Source organism: Falco peregrinus, chromosome 3 (genome assembly GCF_023634155.1).
Source record: "Falco peregrinus isolate bFalPer1 chromosome 3, bFalPer1.pri, whole genome shotgun sequence".
Lineage (NCBI taxonomy): Eukaryota > Metazoa > Chordata > Aves > Falconiformes > Falconidae > Falco > Falco peregrinus.
In genome coordinates, this window is record NC_073723.1 from 103,682,150 (window position 1) to 103,704,768 (window position 22,619).

The 22,619-nt window shown below is 47.6% G+C and overlaps 1 protein-coding gene across 3 annotated transcripts in view; it reads right to left on the reverse strand.

The window, feature by feature from the left end:
- Positions 1 to 14,723, reverse strand: part of SLC66A2 (solute carrier family 66 member 2) — a 65,738-nt gene extending 51,015 nt beyond the window's left edge. Inside the window, exons 1-4 of one of the 3 annotated variants that reach the window (XM_055799590.1) lie at positions 14,709 to 14,723; positions 14,047 to 14,350; positions 4,469 to 4,602; positions 234 to 287 (exon numbers count right to left, since the gene is read on the reverse strand). In XM_055799590.1, the coding sequence (XP_055655565.1) occupies positions 234 to 287; positions 4,469 to 4,602; positions 14,047 to 14,249 (391 nt within the window). In that variant the 5' untranslated portion in view covers positions 14,250 to 14,350; positions 14,709 to 14,723. Of the gene's footprint in view, positions 1 to 233; positions 288 to 4,468; positions 4,603 to 14,046; positions 14,600 to 14,708 lie in introns of those variants that run through there. The other 2 variants (XR_008746463.1, XM_055799591.1) reach the window with 2 other exon arrangements.
- Positions 14,724 to 22,619: the final 7,896 nt, after the last annotated feature.

Below are 22,619 nucleotides of genomic sequence, written 5' to 3' on the forward strand. Positions count from 1 at the left end.
GTTTCTGAAATAGAGCTGAAAGCATCTTTTCCTCTATGAAAGTTAAAACTGGGGAGGGGAAAATTAAGAGGAAAAAAAATCACGCACCAGGTTTTAGTATGTAAGGCAACGCAAGCATTCTGTATGGAAATGACCATGCAATCATTTCTAAAAATGGTTACAAAAGGTAGCAAAGCACAAAATACATAGTTGAGAGGACAACTTCATGCAGAATGGGTTTGTACAGTACATACCCAGATAGGATCTCTTGGGAGGTGCTTTGATTTCTTCATCCTTACTATCTGCAGCTACGTAAAAAACAGTTGAGGGGAGGAAGAAGGAAAGACAAACAGACTTGTATGATTAAATGCAACAGTGGGTCTTCTAGTCACAGTTTAGTCAGTTAGTATATTTTGCTTATAAAACAATAATAGCCAAAACAAAACATGCCAGAAATTTTAGTCTCCGTGCTTTCTGTAAGGCTCCCACCCCAGGATGTTAAGATAGGGTCAAGCAGTAGGAAGGCCCAGAGCAGTCACAATGCAGAACCCACAGCATGAAAAAATGGAGGCTTAAAACCAGTGAAACGGACAGCTTAACTCTTACTTATATACTCTTCGTGATCAGAGAAAACAAGCTGTTACCTCAGCAACACTGAGCCTGCGGATATGTACGTATAATCAGCTAAGACAATACAGTTGCCTTGCCTCCCATGGAAAATGCTGTTCTAAAAGAGTTTCAAAAAGCCTGAGGTCAAGCCAATCATATCAAGGATGGAGCAGACCCCATCTGCAACCATTCTGCATGCTAATTTTTTTTCCCTCTAGCCCTCCTCTGCCAGTTGAAAACCATATATTACACGAGTGCTTTCCAGTGCCAAAACCAGAGCTCTTCAAGGGATCAGCGTGCTATAATAAGATACACGTTACAAGGCAGGTTAAGGCAACTGGCAACTGGAAGGAAGACAAGTCTGGATGAATGACCAGAGGAAATCATCTTCACAAAAAAATACAAGAGCCCATGTTCTACTTACGGAGCCTGGGCTGTACTATAGTAAGAGATATCTAAGAGTCTGTTTTTAGCGAACACTGTGCACTGGTTTTCAGAATAGTTCATACATTCAGTGTGCTTGACATCTGTCACAATGTCTTCAGCATAACTGACACTGAATCTTTGTTGGAGAGAGGTGGAAGGCTTATTTGGGGAAAGAAAAAGAGGGCTCTTCATAGGGTGTCTGTCTCCACAGGAACATTAAGAGACTGCTCTGGCCTGCTGACGTTTTCTCGAGTGACAAGGTGGTTTTAGCTGCCGTATCTGTGAGAACCTCGCTGCAGCCTGCTCTGGGCTCTCGAGTCGATACACGGCATGTGCACATTCTGCTTGTCACCACTCAGCTCTCCAGCCTGGCAGCACCATCATGCCCCAGAAACAGCACAACCCCTTCAACAACAACAGAAACTACCACGGAGCCTCCAGCCTTTCTGTACCGAGCCAACCACACAGCACACACAGGGCTGTGAAGACACCAATTTAACAGTGGGCTAAGAGTAAGGAGAGCTGTTATTACCACAGCAATGGTAACAGGAGATCTGCATTAAAGCAGCCAGGATGCAATCAAAGTGGTGTTAAATAAAGGATAAAAGGAGGTATTGTTCAAGTCTGCCGATTTCATCCAGAGACTCCTTCACATAGCTTTCAAAATATTCATACACAGGAGAGAAAACTGTCCTACCATTGGAGGTTTTAAAATAAAGTTGGGTTTTAATGTTGTTTTCTTGTTTGGAGGTTGGTTAGGGTTTTTTCCAATTCAGACCAGTTAAAAACAGGCTACCCAGTCAAAGTTTAAAAATAATAGAACAGCTGGATATACAAAGAGGACTTACCCTGCCTTCAACCAGTACACGTAGTTGAAGGATAAAGTTTATGTATCCAGAACAAAGGCAGAGAAGGCAGCAGCAGCCAAAGATGGGCTCTGCCACTTTCAACTTACTTTCACTTCACAAGACTAAAAAAGGGGAGGGGGAGAAATCCCACAACTGAGAAGTAACTGAGAGAAAAAATCAGATTATGTGAGTTTTCCTAGTAAGTTCTTTATATAGAACCTACCAGAAATAATCAAGCATTAGTGGAAAGTGTCTGGGGAGACTGTATATTTTCATGCTATGATAGTTACCCTATAAATGAAAGTACAAGATCTTGACTGAACAACTTTATGTCTATGTTCTGAGTTACTGTTGGTGTGTATTTTAACCCAGTAACACCACAAAACAGGCTACAGAATACAGAACAAGCTTGTCAGAATGAGACTGCTCCTTACTTCTTGAGGATGTTTTAAAGTAGATTCCTTCTGAACTAGTTATTATTTAAGGAACCTTATGCATGAGAATAACAAAAGCAACCCCAACATAATTCAAAACGAACTGGTAAACATATACTAATGTGACTGGGGGAGAAATACCACATTTAACACTAATTTAAGAGCAACCTCCCTTCCACTGAAATATTCTATTCTATTCACTTTCTAACTATTTTGGATTATTTTGCAGAAACATTCAGAGGGAGGATAGAAATTAAAGAACAAAAAGGTTTAAACTGAAGACCAGCCATGTGGGAAATAATAAATTATATTATCATACAGAAAATTTGCACCCTCCCCTCAGGATACGACAAGGTTAATGAAGAACACTGACTTCAAACCTAGCCTCTCACTGCCCTCTACCCTATGAGGAAAGAAAGTAAGTACACAGATTTATCAGCTTGCCTAGATCACCATAAAACTTAGGAGGTAAGATTAGGCGTAGGATTAGAAACACAGATCTCACTCCTACTCATACTGTGCTTGAAATACAAACCCATCCTTCTGCCCGTCTTGAAAGGAGCTTTGTATGCATTTACATGTCTATTCTGAGCCATCACGTTACAGTTGGCCTTACTAAAAATCAATCACAGGTAAGAAAAAGATCTTAGCTGTTCTCAAAGGTTGTGGAAGGATGCAAGCCTTTTGATGAAAACAAATAAATAAGGGCCACAAGTAGGTAAAATCAGTCTCCCCAGTTAAACACACACATGACAAGCAGAGTTTCAGGGAAAAGGATCAAATGACACAATGTGACCTTGAGAAGTTTCTGTTACCTGCTCAGGGAAAGACCGATTACCCTTTAGGAGACTGCATGTCTTTCAGGGAGAGTTGTTTAAAGAGCACTATATACAGAACTGAATAGCCCCTCCTTTTGCCCAAAGGTTACCAAAGGAGCCTGCAAGAGTGTACGTGTAAATGTGCACAAGGACAATCTCCCTTCAGAAAGGGCAAACAGAGAAACCGTTCTGCCACTTCAGGAAACGCCAGCACGGAGAGCAAAGGAGGGAGAAAACATCCATGTCCTTCCCAAACGCTTCCTAGATTTTACCTGCTGCTACACCTGGCTGAAAGCAGTTTTTAAGTCGTTCATCCCGCCAGACTAACACCCTTGTGAACACAGCAGCTTTTGTTTGGGAGCTGGAGTGCAGCTCCCCCTCCACATGGATTCACTTACCTGAACGGTCCCACACTACACTCCACAGTGAGCAGGAATGGAAGCAGCTTCCTTAGCTATTAGATAAATTACCCTACTGCACAGCCAGTAGCTGCTGCCTTCTAATGATGGCTGTGGATATCTGGAACTGAATCAGACCCTCAATTATAAGGGAGTGAGAGAAGAGAACAGATGGAGAGAATAAATTATACATCTATATTGGCAAAACAACTGACAAAAAGCTGATAGCATTAATTCTGTTATTGTTGGTGATAAGCTGCAACATAAAATGTTGTAAGTCAAAGTCAACGCAAAAACTACCCCTCTCATTTTTTATTTGGGAAAAGAAGCAGGGACTTCCCACTAAGCTTGAACATTTCATTAAATAAACAATAATACTCTGGCCCTAACTGAAATTATCAATGCCTACAAATTAATAAATAACCAAAATAAAATGTGAAAATTTGCATAAATCCCAACTAAACGCACACTAAAACCTAAGGAAATTGTACACAAAAAGACATTGTTTTGTAGCCATATGACAGCACCTCCTATTTTGACTGCCAGAAACTCAGTAAGTAGAAAATAAATTATGTACAAAAGCAAATGTTTGCAATTGAAAAATAAAATTTCAGATAAAAACATACGACCATAGCTAAGAACTTGGTAGAAAGTACAGCTAAAGAAAATAAATTCTTATTCTGGTCAAGATCTAAAAAAAACACAGGCTAGCACAATGGCATCACAGCCAGCTCTATACTTAGGGCACAGTGTGAAATATTAAGGAGAACTCTGATTTCTAGATTGAACCAAGACCCATCTGAAATAAAATTACAGCTTTACATATTTACCTGTAAAAAAAGCAGTTTCAAAAAAGACGTTCAGGAAGTGCTACACTGAATTATATATGGATTGCAATTCAGACAGAACTTCTGTCCAAAAAGATTTATCCTGCAAAAGTCAGTCGTGTCACTCACCTGCAAAAGAGCGGCGTTTTATGTTCAGCTCGTTGGATACACGTACTTCAGTGCACAGCTTCAGCATCAGTAACATAGTAATGATCATGATAATGCTTTGCCACAAAAGAGGGGATTCAAAATGCCTTCCAAACCTAAAGAAAAGATAAAAGAAAATACATAAAACATCTCAAAGATGACAAGTGTTGTACTCTGTTTCATTCTTTGATCCTATCTAAGCACCTGAAAAAAGAAATCCTAACAGTAACAGGTATAAAAGCCTGAGTTAGACAAAGTCACCAGCCAAACCTAGGTGCACATATAGTAGCTCAAGAGTCACAATCCCCTTGCAGGAGCACCGGAGAACCTTATTACAACCTCCCTGTGGACTGATCCTAGAAATTCTGAAACCAGAAGTTGAAGTCTCCGTTTCCAAAGCCAGCAGCAAACGTATTATTTTGAAAAGAGAAGCAGATTCATTGAGCAGTGAAGGCAGTACAGAGAGACCAGAGAGTTATGCTGCATTAATACCAGTTGTGTGTCCTTGCCACATACACACTCAGTAGATTTCACAAGAACTGTGCAAAACTTAACCTTTTTCAGGTTTTCATTTTTAAGGTGAAGTCATAAAAACAATAGTGCTTGGCCTATAAAGAAATAAATACCTACAGCTATTAGCTTGCTAGGTTTAATATAACATCTTCCTGGGGGTGAGAAGTATGATACTTTGCCTCTAGACTTCTGAGTGGAAAGACCAGGTCTGCAGAACACACCAATCAATTAATCAATTTGTGTCTAATTTGGACCAAGGCTGGGGGAAGTAAGCAAGCCCAAAAGATGTGGGAACCAAACATACATAATTTGTCCTCTCCTGCCCTCCACCCTTCCCACAGTTTAATTTCTGCTTGCTCACAGATGATGCTTGGTGGGGACTACTGACTGAGCCCTTCCTGCATGTAACACAGAGGGGTGAATGTGGAGTTTCTTGTCACCAGCCAGTGCTTCTTGCAGCCAGTCTTGACCGAAGAGCTTATTCTTACGCGATTGCACAAGATTCTGCCAGAGGAAAACGGGACCCTTCAGCAAAGGCCAGTGATGCTCCACACTCCTCTTCCTGAATTCCTCAATGAAAGCTCAGCAGTCCTCACCAGACACACTCAGTAAGTGCATTAGGGCTACAGGGTGGAAGCTGTTCATAGGCAGCCCTCAAAGCATATTAGATTTAGAATAGGAAGGCTGCACATGCATCACTGTGAGCTGCTTCTCTGTGCTCAGCTCTGCCAGGTTTTATGCCCTGAAGACAGAGGTGTTGAGGAAGGGATTTGGTGAAAATGGATTGCTATGTTCCCCACATCCTTCAGCCCGCACCGTGAGGCACGCAGTCTTTCCAAATTTCCTTCCAGCATAGTTGCTTAAAGCCATTCTCTGAGCACATGAAGCTGCCCGAGACCTCAGCCTCACAGGCATAGCAACCATTGCCCTCTTCTCGACAGTTCCCGTTTTACAGCACCCTGGCAAAACATGATTTCTTACGCTTGGGCTACTGTCATGGCAGGGCTCCATGTTGGTAAAAAACAACTAGGTTCACCACCACGCTCTCTCACAGAATACTTCATCTCCACTACAGCCATTTCACCAGAGAGATATTTTTTGTTATGAGTCAACTAACGAGGAACAGGAGAGAGACTGGAAAGTCCTTGACTAGCTTTCTTGGAAATCTTCCTGTGCAGAACAGCCAAGCAGCCTACACCGATGCAAATGGCTAAGTATTTCCTGCCTAACGGCATGCAGCTTTGGAAAAGTACGACAACGCTTGAGCCTCCACACCACTCCAAAGACACCATCAGCAGCTACGTGAAGATACAGTATTTCCACATACCTTAGTCCCCTCCCCTTCTTACTACTACCGATGCTAACAAATTTGCAGGACGCTATGAGGAAGGAAAAAAGATGGACGTAACCATAGGCAGAGCATGCTCTGGGTAAGGCTTTCCCTACACTAGGAAAAATGCACGGGAGAAGAACAAGACTTTGGCCCAGCCTATTCACTGTGCCCATGATCCCAAAGCTCACTCAGTCCCTGTTGCTAACTGTGGCCAAGTTCCCCCAGGTTACTGGAATTCACTACGGGTTATACGTCTCTTACTCAGGGAATGAGGAAAAAAAGTGCGAAAGACTTACTCAGAATAACAGAGCAGTTAGAGCTGTTTACATCAGGTTTAGAAAAAACATCTCCAATTACAAAAGCATTTGCATGCAAAAATATAGTAATGCCTTTAATAGGGGCTGAGCTAGCAGCAAATAAGCTGGAAGCTGTTATGACGGTAAAGTCAGCCTCAGGTCAGCTTCTCCCAGCTGATGAGATATTTGGCCCTTCAGTAACGGGTGCCTCACAAAGGTATTGCTTGCACTATAAACATCCACCCACCACCACCCCCCATAAGCATGGCCACCTGCTATCTGATCATAACAATGTGCCATCACCACAGCCTTACTGGAAATGACACCAGAAGTATTGCTGCAGATCCTCTACCCCTTAGAAATTGGAGGGGGGGGGGGGGGGGGGGGGGAGGGGAAAGAGAGAGAACAAAAGTTACAATGCGCAAGAGAGGCAAACTGAAAATTTGAAAATTCTTACAGGGACTTCAAACAATGCACACCACCTGCAGATTTCTTTTTTACAACCCTTCAGCCAAAGACAGTAAGGGTTACAGAACAAAACATACTCGTGTGAAATACAAGCCCGCAGACACCAAGCCCCTGATGGAGCCCTGCAGGCTGCACAGCCCTCACGCTGCAGGACATCCACCCCGAGACCACGGGGCAGCACGACGGGGCACAGCCCACACACCACACTGCCCAGACCCAAAGGTGTACCAGTGTCAAGGAGCACTGATGGGTTCTCGAAGCTTTAAAAGTACAGCCAGAACAACCATTTTGCTCAGGATCACGGAAACAAACAGCACTCCAAGCCGCTTACTCTGCTCCACACTGATCTCGGGGCCTACCAAAGCAACACCAATCCAGCCTAAGGCTCCTCACACCAGCCTGAGCCAGAAGCGCTGCAAGCTGCGAGCCCCGCGGGCAGAGCGTGTCGTTCTACCACATTCTGCTCACCACCTGCCCTGCAGACATCATTCCCATCTTTGCCTAAGCAGGAACCGGGAGGAGAGGAACATTAAAGCAGATGATGAGCGAAAGATGAAGAGCCCCAGGACAGCAGAACAGGCTTGCAGAAAAGAACAACACTGAAGTCCTGGTGATGAGGGGGTCACCATCATCATTCAGCATTTTCACCCCACAGCTAGGATGTTGTGTGAGAAGGTGAACGGGGACATGTGCAGTACTCAGGGAACTCAGACCTCATATGCCAGATTACAAAGAGATAAAAGCTGTTTACTCAATGCTGTAAAAACAAACTAATTCTTTTTTCCTGTACTAGTCAAATATGTAAATAAAGGGGGGCGGGGTGGGGCTTACATTTTTAATAGTAGTTCACAGCTTTAAAATGACCTATGCATGTTCAGGGCAATGAAGACAAGGGAAGTGAATGTTCAAACCACAGCAAAGACCGACTAGTCATTGAGAAAGCTACGTAATCCCATCAGCACTGCTTGATCCTGTTGCAATAATCCTGCTGTTCCAGCCCAGGTCTTGCTCAAAGCAGCAAACGCCAATTGTGCAGAAGCAGCCCAACTAGACCAAACACAAAAGCTTTGCTTCTCTTTTCCTAAGATGTTTCTGAGAAGAAAGTGACTGCTGTTGCTGCAACCAGATCCCCATCACCTTGGCCACACTGTCCCAGGCAGAGCCCCACAGCCTCTGCCCACAGCCTCTGCAGGTGCACTCACCACAAGCGTGGAAAACACCAGATTACTACCAGCCTCACTGCTCTGGGCTGACTGCTCCAGCTCTTCGGGAAGTCACAGATTCTAGACAACGTGGAAAGCATATGGGATACTGCACATGCCACCAGGGCAGCGACAGACAGCCCAGGGCAGCAGCACGGCAGTGTCCTGAAAGCCCAATTACAGAATTTAACCAGCAGGAAGAACAAGAAACAAACTAGTTTTACAACAAGATCTCTTGATAAGAGATTCTCCTCAACATGTGAGCTTCCAGGACTTTATGGAGACACAAAACAAGCTTCTCATTTGGGCACATCAATACCTGCTTTACTTGTACTTTTTATACAAAAGAGCAGCGCATTTTATCCTTGCTCTCTGGCATCTATGAAGAGGAGGAGGAATTGCGTAACACACTTCTGCTGTCAGTATCCGAGCAGGATTCCACCAGCAGGCCATATGTAGTGCAATCTTGTAAAGTTGTAGTCACTCTGTCAGGTTTGTTACAGCATCACACCACCTTCCCCACCTGGTAAAAGCTGGCAAGACTCATTTTAGTAACAGAAGTCTTAAAAGCAAAAGTTTCTCCTTCCTACATAAGTCCCACAGACAGACACCACTGGCCCACCGAAGCCAAAGCAGCACCAGACAGCACAGACCTGATCCACTAGTAACACCGTAGGTGTTAGAGCGCAATAAGTACGTGTGTAGGAATCTGCCCCAGACAACGGCAAGCTGAAGGTGTTCCTGTACATCATCTCCAGCTGCATGCTTGTCTCAGTAAACCTCTAAGCACAGCAGGGAGTGCGTTGCACTGGCCCCGGCACAGAGCCCCCAGTTCTACTGACATTACAGTTTTCAGAACCCACTTTGTTTCAGTGAAATGGGTAGAGGGTTACCTTTGTTCAAAAATAACATGCTTCATAGTTTTCATCTTTTGCCTGACTGCCAGAACTTGTTTCCACAGTTTGTCTCAAGGCAACTATTTTGAGAGAACTCCTCCAAAACTGGAAGGTTTTATTTTCTGTTCTTTGAATTTCTATGGTGTTGCCGTAGAGGGTTTAGGCCAGTGGCCCACAGAATCGTATCTCAAAACCTTTGGAGGGAATATTGTCTTCCTGGAAGATATACAAACCATATATCATACTACCGCATAAAGCATTTTATGGACTGCAAAACTGAAAAAAAAAGTCCCAAACCCTCTGGGAACTGGATGGAACATAAGTACTTTTGGCTGAACTCACTCAAGATACAAAAAAAAAAAAAAAGAAAACCTACTGCTGACTTCTAAGAAAACTGCAGTTCCCTTTCCTCCAGCTATTTATTCTGATTTTAATACTAAAAGAAACTGTAACTTCTCTCAACATAAGCTCTGTTAAAAAAAAAGAAAAGGGGAAGAGAGAGAACTCACAAGTAAGTTCTGCATCGTCCACCCCCAACTGATTACACAACTCTCGCCCGCCTTCTTGTTCCAGTTCTGGATGACAATGCAAAGCTTGTCAGCTGGCAGCCTGCAGGCCACATCAACCAAGGAGATATTCTGTCTTGGTCACAACTGAGTTCAAGTGCCATGGTGCGCCCTGAAGCCAGCCCACAACTTCAAAACCATCAGTAAGGCCCAGGGTATCCCTTGGATATTTTAACAACCAGTGTTGAACCAGAAGTCAGAGCTAACCCTAGCAAGCACAGTAAGGCATCAGCTAAAAAAAAACAGTAATTGTTTTAGTAAAAATACTGGGGGGGGGGGGGAGATGGTAACAGATTTTTTTGGAGCATGCCACACATCTTCCTGTGTACCAGAATTACAAAGATGCTGAGATTTGCACTGCCGCCGCCTCCTCCTCTTGACCCATAGCGCGGACCTCCACCAGGCTGACCAGTCCAGAAGTTGAACTCAGTGGAGAGCTGGAAATAATGACTTACGGGGTCTGGAGAAGACTGACAGGAGCAGCAGCACTGACAGCGGCAGAAGGACCAGAACAACGGAGCAGCTGGTACCAATCAGAAAACATGACCAGCAGCTATGTCGGCACCTCCAAAATAAGCGCTGCTTTGAAGTGTTACATAAATTTGTAACAATAGATTATTACTAAAAATTAAGTTAACTTGGTATCAAATCTAGTAACAGCACAAAATCTACTTCTCACACTGGTAAACAGAGACCTCATTGTATGATGCTGTGAGCAAAGTCTACTTTTCACATTTATTGGTTTTTTTCCCAGAATCCTCTTTAAAAGAACCAAAGACTTCACATCCAGTCAACTCACTGAACAAGTTTGCACAAACTTCTACTTCCTCTTCCCTAAAAAAAAAAAAAAAGCCATGTGTGCACAAACAAAGCTAAGTAGAATCATGCCCACTGTTATCCATATACAGTTTCCATTCTTGCAGAGCAGTCTTCTCCGACTGCTTCTCCACAAAGTTCTGGCATAACTCGTTGTTGGAACAGAGCAAGGCCGAACACACACAAGCGAAAGCAGAAAGGTCTCTTTAATGATGACATTTTGAGACACTAACAGAAAAGCATGAAAAATGACTTAACAGATAATGTGTTACTGTCATCAATAGCAAACAGAAGTTCTTTGAACACACCCTGAAACTAAAGGATTCAGTGGCAGGAAGACAAGGAGAAGAGCCACTGCACTGAGTCTTCTTGACTTTAAAAAGATGGCTTACCATTGGAGACAGTCTAATTGGAGGAAGAGAAACTGTGAAAACAGGTAACTGGAAACAGGTTTGTTATCCCTGATCTCATTAGTACTTTGTTCACTGGCTACTGGCATAGCGCAATACACCAGCTGCAACTCTACCCACATACAAAACGTGCCAAGATTAGGAAGTAAATACCCAGTTTGGAGGGGAGACAAAAGGTCAAACTTCACCCACTGCAAAACCAGACTTAGAAACAAACAAATTAAAACACCACTCTGGAGATAACCAAGTACAGTCCTAGGAACATGTGGAATCTGCCAATTCACAAATAGGAAAGGAGAGACTTGCCTGCACAGCTGAGATGAACAAAGCACTGTAGAGCCAGAGGGGAAAGGTGGACTGGGTCTCTTACCAGTGACAGAGATACAGAAAGACCAGCACTACTCAAGAGTGAAAATACAGAGAAAACATAGCATAAAAGGCAGGAACTGTCTGTTCCTGTTGCCATGCATCTGAAATACATAGCATTCCACTCTGTGAGCCTCAAATTCAAGAATATATGAAACCCAGGGAAAATCTGGAAGTAATGAAAGAAAAACTACATAAATGTCTTTGGAGTTTAAAAAAAAAAAAACACACACCAAAACAAAACAACCACCACACCAAAACAAGTTATGAGGCATCCTGATAAATAATTAAGGCCTGAAACGCAACACCATTAGAACTCAAAAGTTTTTAAGGCCGACCACTTTAACCATTTATTTTTGGATCAGCGTGGAGGGGAATTCAGGAGGGATGAATCTGGCACAAATCATACTCTTAATAACCAGAGGTAATGAAGAAAAACTAAAAACAACTGAAAAAACAGCAGCTGTATGTCAGTGAAGTTCTCAGAAGAGAGGCTTGGATTAAGGTCTGGACTGGGTTGCTAAAGGGAAGGAGGGATAATCTTACCAACAGGTGCTTTGAAAGTCAAATTGGGGAAAAATTATGCACAAAAAATTATTTGGAGGAACAGTTCTGTTCTGGCACAAAAATGGATAAATTATTTCACACATTTAAAACAAACAAAAAACCCCAACTTCTAATTCCCTCCAATGAAAATTAAAATAATTCTTCTGTTTATGTTAAACTATCTGGAGGGCTGCATCCCAGATATCACATCAGCCATAGCTGACATTAAACAACTAATGCAAAATTTGAATTGCCAAGCTGCTCCATGGGTGTATTTTAAACATGTTCACAGAAATCAGAGGCTCTTGCTCTGCTATCTGCCTTTAATCACCCATATGCCCAAGGATAACATTCACCCCCAGTGCTGCCTTCATGACTTACTGGTGTTTATAATGAACGACCACGGATGCCTAATCTTTGTAAGTAGAAAAGCAAAATATTCTCTCTCAAGGAACACTGGATTATCATTACACAAGTCTTCTTTTCTTTCCATTCAACAGAACTAGAAAGGGACAATTCATTCCAAGTACAGACAGCAAGGTTTCTGCAGGCACACACTCACATTTCCCCACAGAAGTGGCTGTACCACAAGCCAGCAGCATACCTTACACTCCCTGCTCAGCCAGACACACCTATGCACATGCTCTCTGAAGCCATTCCATGCCATCACGAGCTCCAAGATCACCAGAGCCTACGCAGAGCTAGTACGTGTCAAGAGAGCGATACTATTACATGGCTTAAATACTCACAGCAAAAAATTACATAACCTTATCAATGTAACTGCGTTCTTTCTCTTTTGAAGTGTTGACAAATTTTTTAACATAGACATAAATTATAACTTTTCATCACTCATAGTATTTATTCTTTTGCACATCTCAACTAGATATACTTAAAATCAATTCCGATTAAAGCTCTTTCTGTTCTTCCACAGCCAAAGTCTCATTTAACAGATGCGCTCACCGGGTTACCCAGAAACTGCCAGCATCTCCATTCAGGCCCAAGTCATTCATATATTTCAACTACCTCCAGTGAAACAAAAAAATCACACAATTTCTATTTCTCAGACTGTCAACTCAGGCTTTCCACTTCTCCTCCCCCCCGTCAGTTTCTCTGCTTCCCTTCTGCTTCCTCCAGCAGCTGCTCTGCGTGCTTCTCTCCAGTAAAACTACAGGTCCAATGCAACAAGTAGCTCTGATCTAGTGACAACTCCTCAGCCTGACTGCCAGCCCTGGCCCCAGGGGAGAGTCCCGTTTTCTCCACTCCGGCACAACTTAGATGTTGCATTTTGCTGTATAAGAATCCAGGAAGCTCCTTATACTTAAATGGTCAGAGAGGCTTTAAAAAGAAACTGCAAAGCACCAAAAGGATGTAGCACATTACCTATCAGTTCTTTCTGGACTACAAAGCAGCATCTTGTAGTCAAATAATTTTTAGAATAAAGCTGCAGTAATTTTCCAGACCATTTCATCTTTGGTTTCTCAAGCACGTTCCCAGTGCTGTAGCATCTATATTGTAAGTAGTAATACAGAAAATTAGTTTGTAAAATTCATTCATGGAAATTATGCCCTAATAACATTTCTTTTGTCCAGCGGCACAAGACCTAAATACAGTAACAGAGTTGCTTTTCAATATTGAAAGTGGTGCTGAAAACATCCTGCTTTGACAGATAATCCAGCTTTTGCCCGCTTATCTAAGAAAGAGTATTTTAGTCTGCAATTTAGCATGGAGCCCCAGAAGTGAACCTCTCTGGAGCCAAGTGGCGCCCGGGAAACATACAGCAGGCGTCCCAGTGCCGGTAACAGCAACCAGGTGCTAGAACAGCCGTGCAGGACGGGGCCTTCGCCCCGGGAGCGGAGCCAGAGGACCAGGGGGAGGCAGCCAGCCAGGAAAATAGATCTGACTTCGAACACACCTCTCCCTTTTACCAGCAAGCCGCAGGGCTCCTTCCCGGAGCCGGCACGAGTAACGGGCAACGGGCAGCGCCCGGCGCCGCCGCCCCGCGGACCCACGCGCCGATGGCGGGGCAGCACGCGGACCCCCGGGCCAGGGGCACGCGCAGCCGGGAGGCGCGCCCCCCGCCACCCCAGCGCCCCCCGCCACCCCAGCGCCCCCGCCACGGCCGGGCCCCGCGCCCGCCGCCCCACTCACCAGAAGAGGATGCGCAGGATGTTGGCGACCAGCAGCACCAGGCAGACGTAGGTGGAGAAGCCCTCGGCGTTCTGCGTGCGGCGGATGTCCCGGTACTGCGGGACGTAGGGCACCACGCCGCCGAACACCATGGCCCCCGCCGCGCCCCACGCCACCAGCTGCCGCGCGGGGCCCAGCAGCCACTCCAGCCCCGCCACCTCCATGGCGCGGCCGCGGCGGGCAGCGCTCCGGCGGCCTCAGCCCCGCGCGGCGCCCCGGCCGGAACGCGGCACCATGGCTGCGGCCTGTCCCGCGGGGCCGGCGCCTGCTGGGAGGGACGGGACGGAGCGTCAGGCGGGGCCCGCCCCTGGGCCGCCGCCCTGCGCCGCCGCCCTGCGCCGGGCGGGCCGGGGGCCGCCGCCGGCACCACGGGGGCTGCCCGCAGCGGGGACCGCGGCTCTGGCACGGCGCGGGGGCGGCAGCCACCGCTGAGGGGAGCGGCGGCTGGGCGGCGGCCCGAGGGGCGGGGGCGCTGCTCCTCCGCCCGCCGGGCCGTTTCCCTGAGGGGGCCCCGCCCGCCCGCCCGTCCGTCCGTCCGTCCGTCCGTCCGTCCCTCCCTGCCCGCCTGCCTCTCGCACAGCCAGCCCGCCCGCCCGCCGGCCGGCCGCTCCCCGCCGGCCCACCTGCCCGCGGAGCTCCGCCCGCCGCCATCCTCCGCCCGCCGCCACGCCGCCACTCCGCCACTGAGGGCCCGGCCCGGCGGCGGCGGAGCAGGGCGGCCCGTGACGTCACCATGAGCAGCCAATGAGCGACGGGGCCGCTCCGCCGATTCCCGCGGGGGCGAAGCCAAACGGGACGGGGGCGGAGCCAGACCGGGGGCGGTGGGTAGGGGGACACAGACCGGCGCGGGGCAGGCCCTGACCGGCGGCGTCAGGCGCCTTGTTTTGCCGAGCATCGCCGCACCCTCTGATCGCTCCGCGTCCTCGTGTCAGACGCCGTTTGCCAGGCGCACTTGGAACGCGCCCGCAAGGCTCCTGCTGGGAGCGCGGCGAGGCGCCACCGGCGGCGGAGGCGGCAGAGCCCGTCCCGCACGGCCCCGTGCCACAGCCGGGGCGCGCCGGCCGCCGCTGGGGACGGCTGCAACCCTCAGCGCACTGCGAAGGGCCGTTGCTTCAGGCAGGCACGAGCTTTTTCTCCCAACAGAAGCAGCCCAAGAACGGGGTTCCCACAGCCCCGGGCTTTGCACTGCTGCCGTCGCTCACCCATTCAAACCCCCCTGTCAGAGCAGGTACAGCTTACTGCATGCCTGCTGTTCCCCAGGGGTATTCCCCATATTTGCCCAAATCCACCCATGTCTTCTGCAGCTGCGGTGTTTTCCACTAATCCAAGGTGAATTTAAACCGCTCGTACCAGAAAAACACTCTTGCTGCCTTCTCGGGGCAAACTCCCTGGAGCTGCAAGGAAGCGTGAGCACGGCTGCAGGTGGCTCGCAGGGAGCTTTGGCCATGGCCCTTCCCAGCTTCTCGAAAAGCAAAATTTGTGTCTTCAAACAAACCGTTCCCTCCCTCACCCAGCTCCCAAGCCCCTCCAGCCACAGAAAATCCCCTCGCTGTCACACGCCACGCCACGTACTGCATCTAATTCCTGTGTGGGGATCACGCACTGTGCCTCGGCCCACGAGGCTCCTGGAAGGGACCCACACAGGGTGTGGGGTGGGAACACGGGGCCGGACCATGTCCCTGCACCACGGCACAGCCCCTGAGCGGCTACCACAGCCTCACCTGCTGCACGGCAGCTTCATCCTGAAGGGTCACCATGCACTGACACCAGTGCAAGGAGCAAGGCTGCAAGGTGAGGCACACAACCCCCAGACCCCGTGTCAGGTGTGCCACCAGGGCCACGAGGCTGCAGGGACAGACCCTGCTCCCTTTCCCATAGCGGACAAACACCTCCAGCCCTCCCCAGCCTCTCGGGAGGGGAACTGCTCCATGAACGCTCCTCCATGCCCCCTCTCCAAGGGCAGCAGGAAAAAGGCTGGAGCAAAAAGCAGTGTCGGAAGTAGCATCTCAACATGCCCGGGAAACAGAGCCAGAGATTTCGGGACCATCACCCCATAACGTGGCCGGCAGCAGCCAGCCGGGTGACCGCAGGGCCACATTAGCACAGCTCCCCCAGGGCCGAAGGGCACTGCCACGCCAGCCCCCATGGCCCGAGCACCCGCAGCAGTCCTGCTGCTGCTGCTGCCTTTACCCCAGGCGGAACCCTGCCAGGGAAACGCTGCCCTGTGGTCAGGTGCAGCCACCGGGCAATACAGTGCCCGCAGAGCACCCAGAGAGCACTGTCACCCTGTCAGCAGGCGTGCTGGAGGAGCTTGCCGAAAGGGGCTGCCCCAGCAAGTCTCACAATAAGGGATTTGTGAGCAGCCAAAAAGGAACACTTTCACAGACAGCAGAGCACTTCCATCAGGGATCAGGTTTCCCAACCGCTGGAATTGCCCTTTTCTCTTCAAAGATACAGAGCCTGAAATCTGCACCGTGCACAAATGCACAAGCCTCTACTGTTCACCTCAGATGACCTGTCTATGACAGCAGCACCACAGAGCCAGACGCTGCTGACCCGGACCCCTTTTCCCCATGCCTGAAGGATCCATGTTTCACTCGCCACATCTTGCCATGCTTTGAAATAACAGCACCTTATTACTTCTACTGATGTTACCAGATGAAAGGATAGGGAAGTCTTCACCAGTACATATTCCAGTGGAACAAGCTTTCAGCGAACTACACCATGCTAGGTCAGGAGAAACAGGTAAACATCAAATAGCTTGCTTGCAAGAGCCATCAGCACCATTTAGGATTTCAGCAAATAAAAGCTGATGACCCAGCAAAGCCAGATGCTTCTCCTGCACGTTGCGTCCCTCTGAACAACGACTGCAACATGACACACAAGAAGCTTGCGACGAGAGGGGAAGACCAGGCACAACATGACACACAGACCCAACCCTGTCACCTGGGAGCAAAACCACCACAGCTGCGGTGCCAGGGCTGGCTTGTACCCAGCCCTTGTCTCGTCAGAGAAAACTCCTACAGCTGACCATGCTTCTGCTGGGGAGGGGCAAAAGCAAAACCCAAGAAACGTGCAGTGTGACTTGCATCCTGCCACCTGACCTACAGCCAGCCAAGCCGCCATGGCGGCCCAGGAATACTTGCCACCTTGTCCCCTTCCAGGACTAAATTCCCTGTTTTCTTTCTTACTACATGCAGAATATTAGGCTTTTTTTGTTTGTTTGTTTGTTTTGAGGTGCCCTCTCTCTGTCCCCACCTCCATTCCAAAGCAGCCCTGCGCCAGACATGCTTGGAGTACATGACCAGAGGATTCCTGACCCCTGGTATATAAAATCTCATTTGTCAGCAAAGAGGAGAGGGAAAGGACTTTATGTAACATCCAAACACCACAAGTAATGCAATTCCTTTACCCTTCCACACCACAAGCTTTTATGGCACAGCATCGTATAGTAGTGGCATTGAAGTTGGAGCTTAGGACTATAAATGTTTAAACACACTTTTATTTCCTATGCTGCTACCCTGACTTCTCCATCCAGCGCTGGCGGGACCGGCATTTCCCCAGGATGCAGTGAGAGCAGCACTCTTTGGGTGCCACCAGCACGAAAGCGCAGCCTGAGGAGCTGACAGCACAGGCCTGCGATCCCGACACAAGCTGGAAGCAGATGGTTCCCCAGCCTCTAGGTCACCCTGCTTTTTATTTTTGTTTCACGTGCCTCATACCAAGAAGATCTATTTAAATTGAAAGTAACTGAAATCTAAGCTTTTTACTGAAAGGGAACAGCATAGAGCGTATTTAGGCATGGAAAATGAATTTCTATTGTCAAATTTTTGTTCTTGCTCCTCTCTCTAACCCCCTCGAGATCTGTTTTTGTATTCATTGCCAACACAAATTTATTGGTACCCTTTTACTAAGTGAAGTATTCTTTACTTGTTGCAGTAAATGCTTTTAAGAGCACTGGTAGCCCCGGCTGGTAGCTGATTCTTGGCTAAGCCTCTGCTTTTGAAGCCAACAACAAAAAACCCGAAGCTTTTTGGCTCAGCTTCCCTTAGCATGTGGATGCATGCCTGACATGGGTAACTGCTTTTAAAACATGGCTTATCTTCCATTCCCAGATTTCAGACCCTAGAAATGTGTAACAGCCCAACTCAGGCAAACTGAGCCCTCTGAGGCGGGAGAGGACAGCGGGGCAAAGCTGCTCTGTTCCAACAAGCTCATTGTTAAACAACATCTTTTGGTCTTGCTCTTTGTCTTTTCTGTTCTTAGGTTTTCTGAACTTTGGAACTTTTCCACAACCAATTTTGGCTTTACAGACACTTCAATGTTTATTCCATAAACCCAGCTGTGGACTACTGGCCTAGCGCAGCTCAGGGTCTGAACGGGGAGGGCCCTTCGGGTCAGCTGCGGTCGCCACAGCATAAGCAGACCAGACCTTTGGAGGGGGAATGCAGGGTCAAATATTCCCTTCGGTCTCCTTCATGCTTTTAATTGCCCTTTCTCCCTTGCTGTGCTGGCTGGATACCATGTCCTTTTCTGACCCCACTGACCTGCCTCGCAAACAGGAGAAGCTATTTGCAAAAAGCCTTTACCAAGTTGCGCTTGGCTTCAGCTGAACTCTAACCCAGCCATTGCTAAAATGTGGCACTACGAAGATTTAGGGCGATTCTGGCGAACTTGCTAGCTGTCTAGCGCTTGCTCCTCCACATTTCCAGCTGTTTCTTCACCCCTGCAAACCCTTCACCGCAGGACTCCATGACTTTGTAAGTGGACAGCCCACTTTGATTGCCCCCAGGGCAAACCTCTGCTCCCCAGAGGGAAGCCTACCTAGCTGCCCAGCGGGAAGGGGGGCCATGCCTGTTCTCATGAGCCAAAATGCAAATACCAGCTCTACTATCTAGCCCTAAGGGGCACGAGGTTTATTAGCAACAAACGAACAGGCAAGAACGAACAATTGTTTCTTATTATTTACACAACAGAACAAAAAAGCTGTGTGGTCGCAGCTAGCAGCTATGTACAAACTCAAAGCCTATCTATACAAATATTATTGTTCAAATTCATTTATCTAGAGGCTTTCAGAGTAGCAACACTGCTGGAGCACTCAAGCTCTGTAAAACTTGCTGGATTTTTCTTTCTGCAAGGCAGAAGGCGAAGAGGACCATCCGCAAGAGTGGAGAGACAAGGATGCATAGAGGAGAGGCCGCCAGTACAGGAGGCAGGCGGACACGTGGAGGGGTGCTTTGATGCTGGAGTCTCACCACAGAGATTGACACCCCTTCCCAAAGGAGGTGGGAAAGGTCAAGAAGGAAAACAAATTTATTCAGAAAGATTCTAAGTAGTTGGCTTAAAGCAGATAATCTTTCCAGCCTTTGAGGTCACTCCTAACTCAGGTGAAAAACTTTTTGCAGGTGAGGGCACTGGTACATGTGGCAAACCTGCAGGGCCATAGCCTTCCCTCGTGTGTTACTGAGCAGGGATACTCTGCTAACCATAGAGGCACAGAAAACTGAAAACTTCTTCAATTACGTTAGGCGCCGCAGGACCCCGAGGCAGTGCACGATGCCTGCCTGTGCTGCACACCCTGCCTCTTCTGCCATTCTGGTGCAAAGAGCTTCAATGCCCACGGTGGTTTTACTGCCCTGTATTGCAGAAGTCATCACAGGGGCAACAGGAAACAAACAAACAAAACAAAACAAACCAACCCACTCAAAACCCCAAAAAACCAACACACACCCCCAAACACCAAAACTAACTAACAACAAAAAAAAACCCAAACCAAAAGAAAACCTCAAACCAAATGAATACCAAACAAAACACACAAACAAACAAACAAAAAAACCTGGAAAAAACCCCCAAACCAACTAACCAACAAAAAAACACACCAAGCCGAAACAAAAAAAAAAAACCAAACAAGCGAAAGGAAAACCCAAACCAAAAGTAAACCAAAACAATAAAAAAAGAGAAACAACAACAAATCAAACAAGAAACAAAAAGAAAACCAACCCACCCACCCAAGCACCCGGCGGGGCGGCTCTGGGCCCGCCGGCACGGGCACCCCCCGGAGCGCCGCCGCTTCCCCTTCGCTGCTCGGGAAACCCCAGCGCGATCTGCCGGCGGTGGCACCGGCCCGCGGGCAGCTGCTCCCGGCGGGGCACCCCCTCAGCCCCTCCTGCCCGCCCCGGGCCCCCCCTGCACCCCCCGCGGGCGGGCTGCTCACAGCCGCCGCGCTGCCCTGCGAGCCGCTGCGGGCGGGGGGCGCAGATGGGGCCGGGGGGGCCGCTAGTGGCGCCCGCAGGAGCCGCCCCGTCCGTGGAGTTTCCCCAGTTCCCGGGCCCGCCCGCCGGGAGGGGCTGCGGTACCGCAAGGGGCAGCCCCCCGCCTCGCCCCGGGAAGGGGGTCCCGCAGGGCAGCCCCCCCCTCACCCCGCCGGCCGCTGCAGACACGAGGAACCGGCGCCCGAGCTGCTGCGGGGTCGCCTCGGGATAACGCAGCCTCCCGCGCGCTTCGTCTGGCGCTAAACGGGAGTGGCTGAGACGTCTGGAAGAAAGCGCTTTTTTTCCCCCTCACAGAAGAAAAAAAACCCTACAAAATTTTAGTATTCTTATTTATAAGTAAGTTATCTTTAACTTTTTCCTGGAAGAAATGGGCGAGGGCATTGAGAAGCGCGTTGCTGACCTGACGACAGAAGCTGGGACAGAAAACATCGACAAAGAGTTGAAAGTAAAGAAACTGAATTTTCACTGTATTTTATACATTTTATATACATATATTAGTTTTGAACTACAGGCAGCACCTAGCATGAAAATGGTTAACATGTTTATCACCCCTGCATTTACTTGGATTTTGAAGTATACTGAGATTTAAAAAAAAAAAAAAAAAGAAAATTACCTTGGATTTCTTTTTGCCAAAAGCCAAAGAATGCTACTGCTTTTTCAAAACTAGTTTGCTGCACATGCCCCAGCTTGTGCCACACGCAAGGGGTAGCGCAGACTAATCCTGCAAACATAAACTGATGCTGTAAATTCATAATAAAATGTGTGTGGTTTAAAGTGCTCCTGCCCCCCATTCCTGCCCCTCAAGCATGCCAGCCTGGCTGACCGAGGATTCTTGCTGCTGTAAATTCATGTGCATCTGCTTGTGAACCTGCTCCAGCTTCCCAACACAGCTCTGAGCACAGCCCCGGTTCGCTCTCGCAGCAGCGGGATGGGAAGCTGACCGCAGCGCCGCGCTCCAACGCTCTGCACTATGAAGTCACGCACAGTGCAGCACCGCATGCTGCCGTCACGCTGCGGTCTGCTGTCAACGCCAGCCCCTCGTCGGGGTTCTTAGTATTTAGGAGACACTGTCGCTTCCGTGTTCTGTGGTGCGAGTGATGGCATCTTGCTGTTGTCGCATGCTTTCCTGGCTCAAACTGAGACATGTCAGCTACTCTTGTCGTTTAGAGACCACTTACCCAGCGAAATGCAGGAACACCTGTAAATATACTGAAGCAATTTAGGCATCTATTTGTTAATGATGCCTTTTTTGTGATAAGCTGTGAAATGATCTTCACAAAGACAGGAAAGATATTGCAATGGTCTTCATGAAATACACAAAAATGTATTTAACTGTATAGAGATCTTCCTATTTTTATCCTGAATCACATTCATGAATAATTAAACCACTGACCTACTTACTGTGTTTTTGCAGCACCAAAATGAGGATGTGATAAAGACAAAGAGAGAACAGCACCATGCTGAATCTGGGAGCTCCCAATCAGTGTCACTAGTCACAAAAAGCATTAGTGAAAACAAACATGCTTGCATGTCACCACACACAGTAGAATCTCAGTTGCTTTTTCTTTTTTAAACCATTGCCCCAGGAAAAAAGTAGAAAGCTGGTTTTATTCATCTACATGGGACACTATTTCCTGTAACTGGGAAGGAACTGCTAGCTTCAGGGAAGGCAACGCTGCTACTTTGGATACAAAACTATATCCTATAGAGTGAACTTCACCCATTCACAAACTTGTTCAATGTATAAAAATGTCTTTCATCGATTTTAATATTAAACTTTCCATCATATTTCTCTGTGGCTTTTTTAACATGAGCATTCTCAGAATAACAAGATCCTTCTATGACAAAACTTTTCCATTTGCATGTGCTATTTTGATGCTTCTTTAAATGTTTTACAATACAAAATACACCTTATTTGATGTTACTACAAAGGTACCTTGGCAAAACTTCACTGTCCCACTGAATACAAACTCTTCTGCACCAGAAGTGGCAGCACTTGCACAGGTTACAGCTATTCAGTTATTACTCTTTTCACAAGCCCACCCGAAGCTGTGCACACTTGTGCAGGTCTCATCATCCATGTATGCACCCTGTGCCAATTTCAGTTCTTTATTGTTAGCCATTTTGATAAAAGAGCCTATTTTAAAGACTTTTGAGTTAGATAAGGAATTCTAGTTATGAAACATGTCCTAAACAAGACATGGTAGAGCCTAAGAAAACAGGACATTTGCACCAACTTTGAAGGTTCTTATACACCAAAGC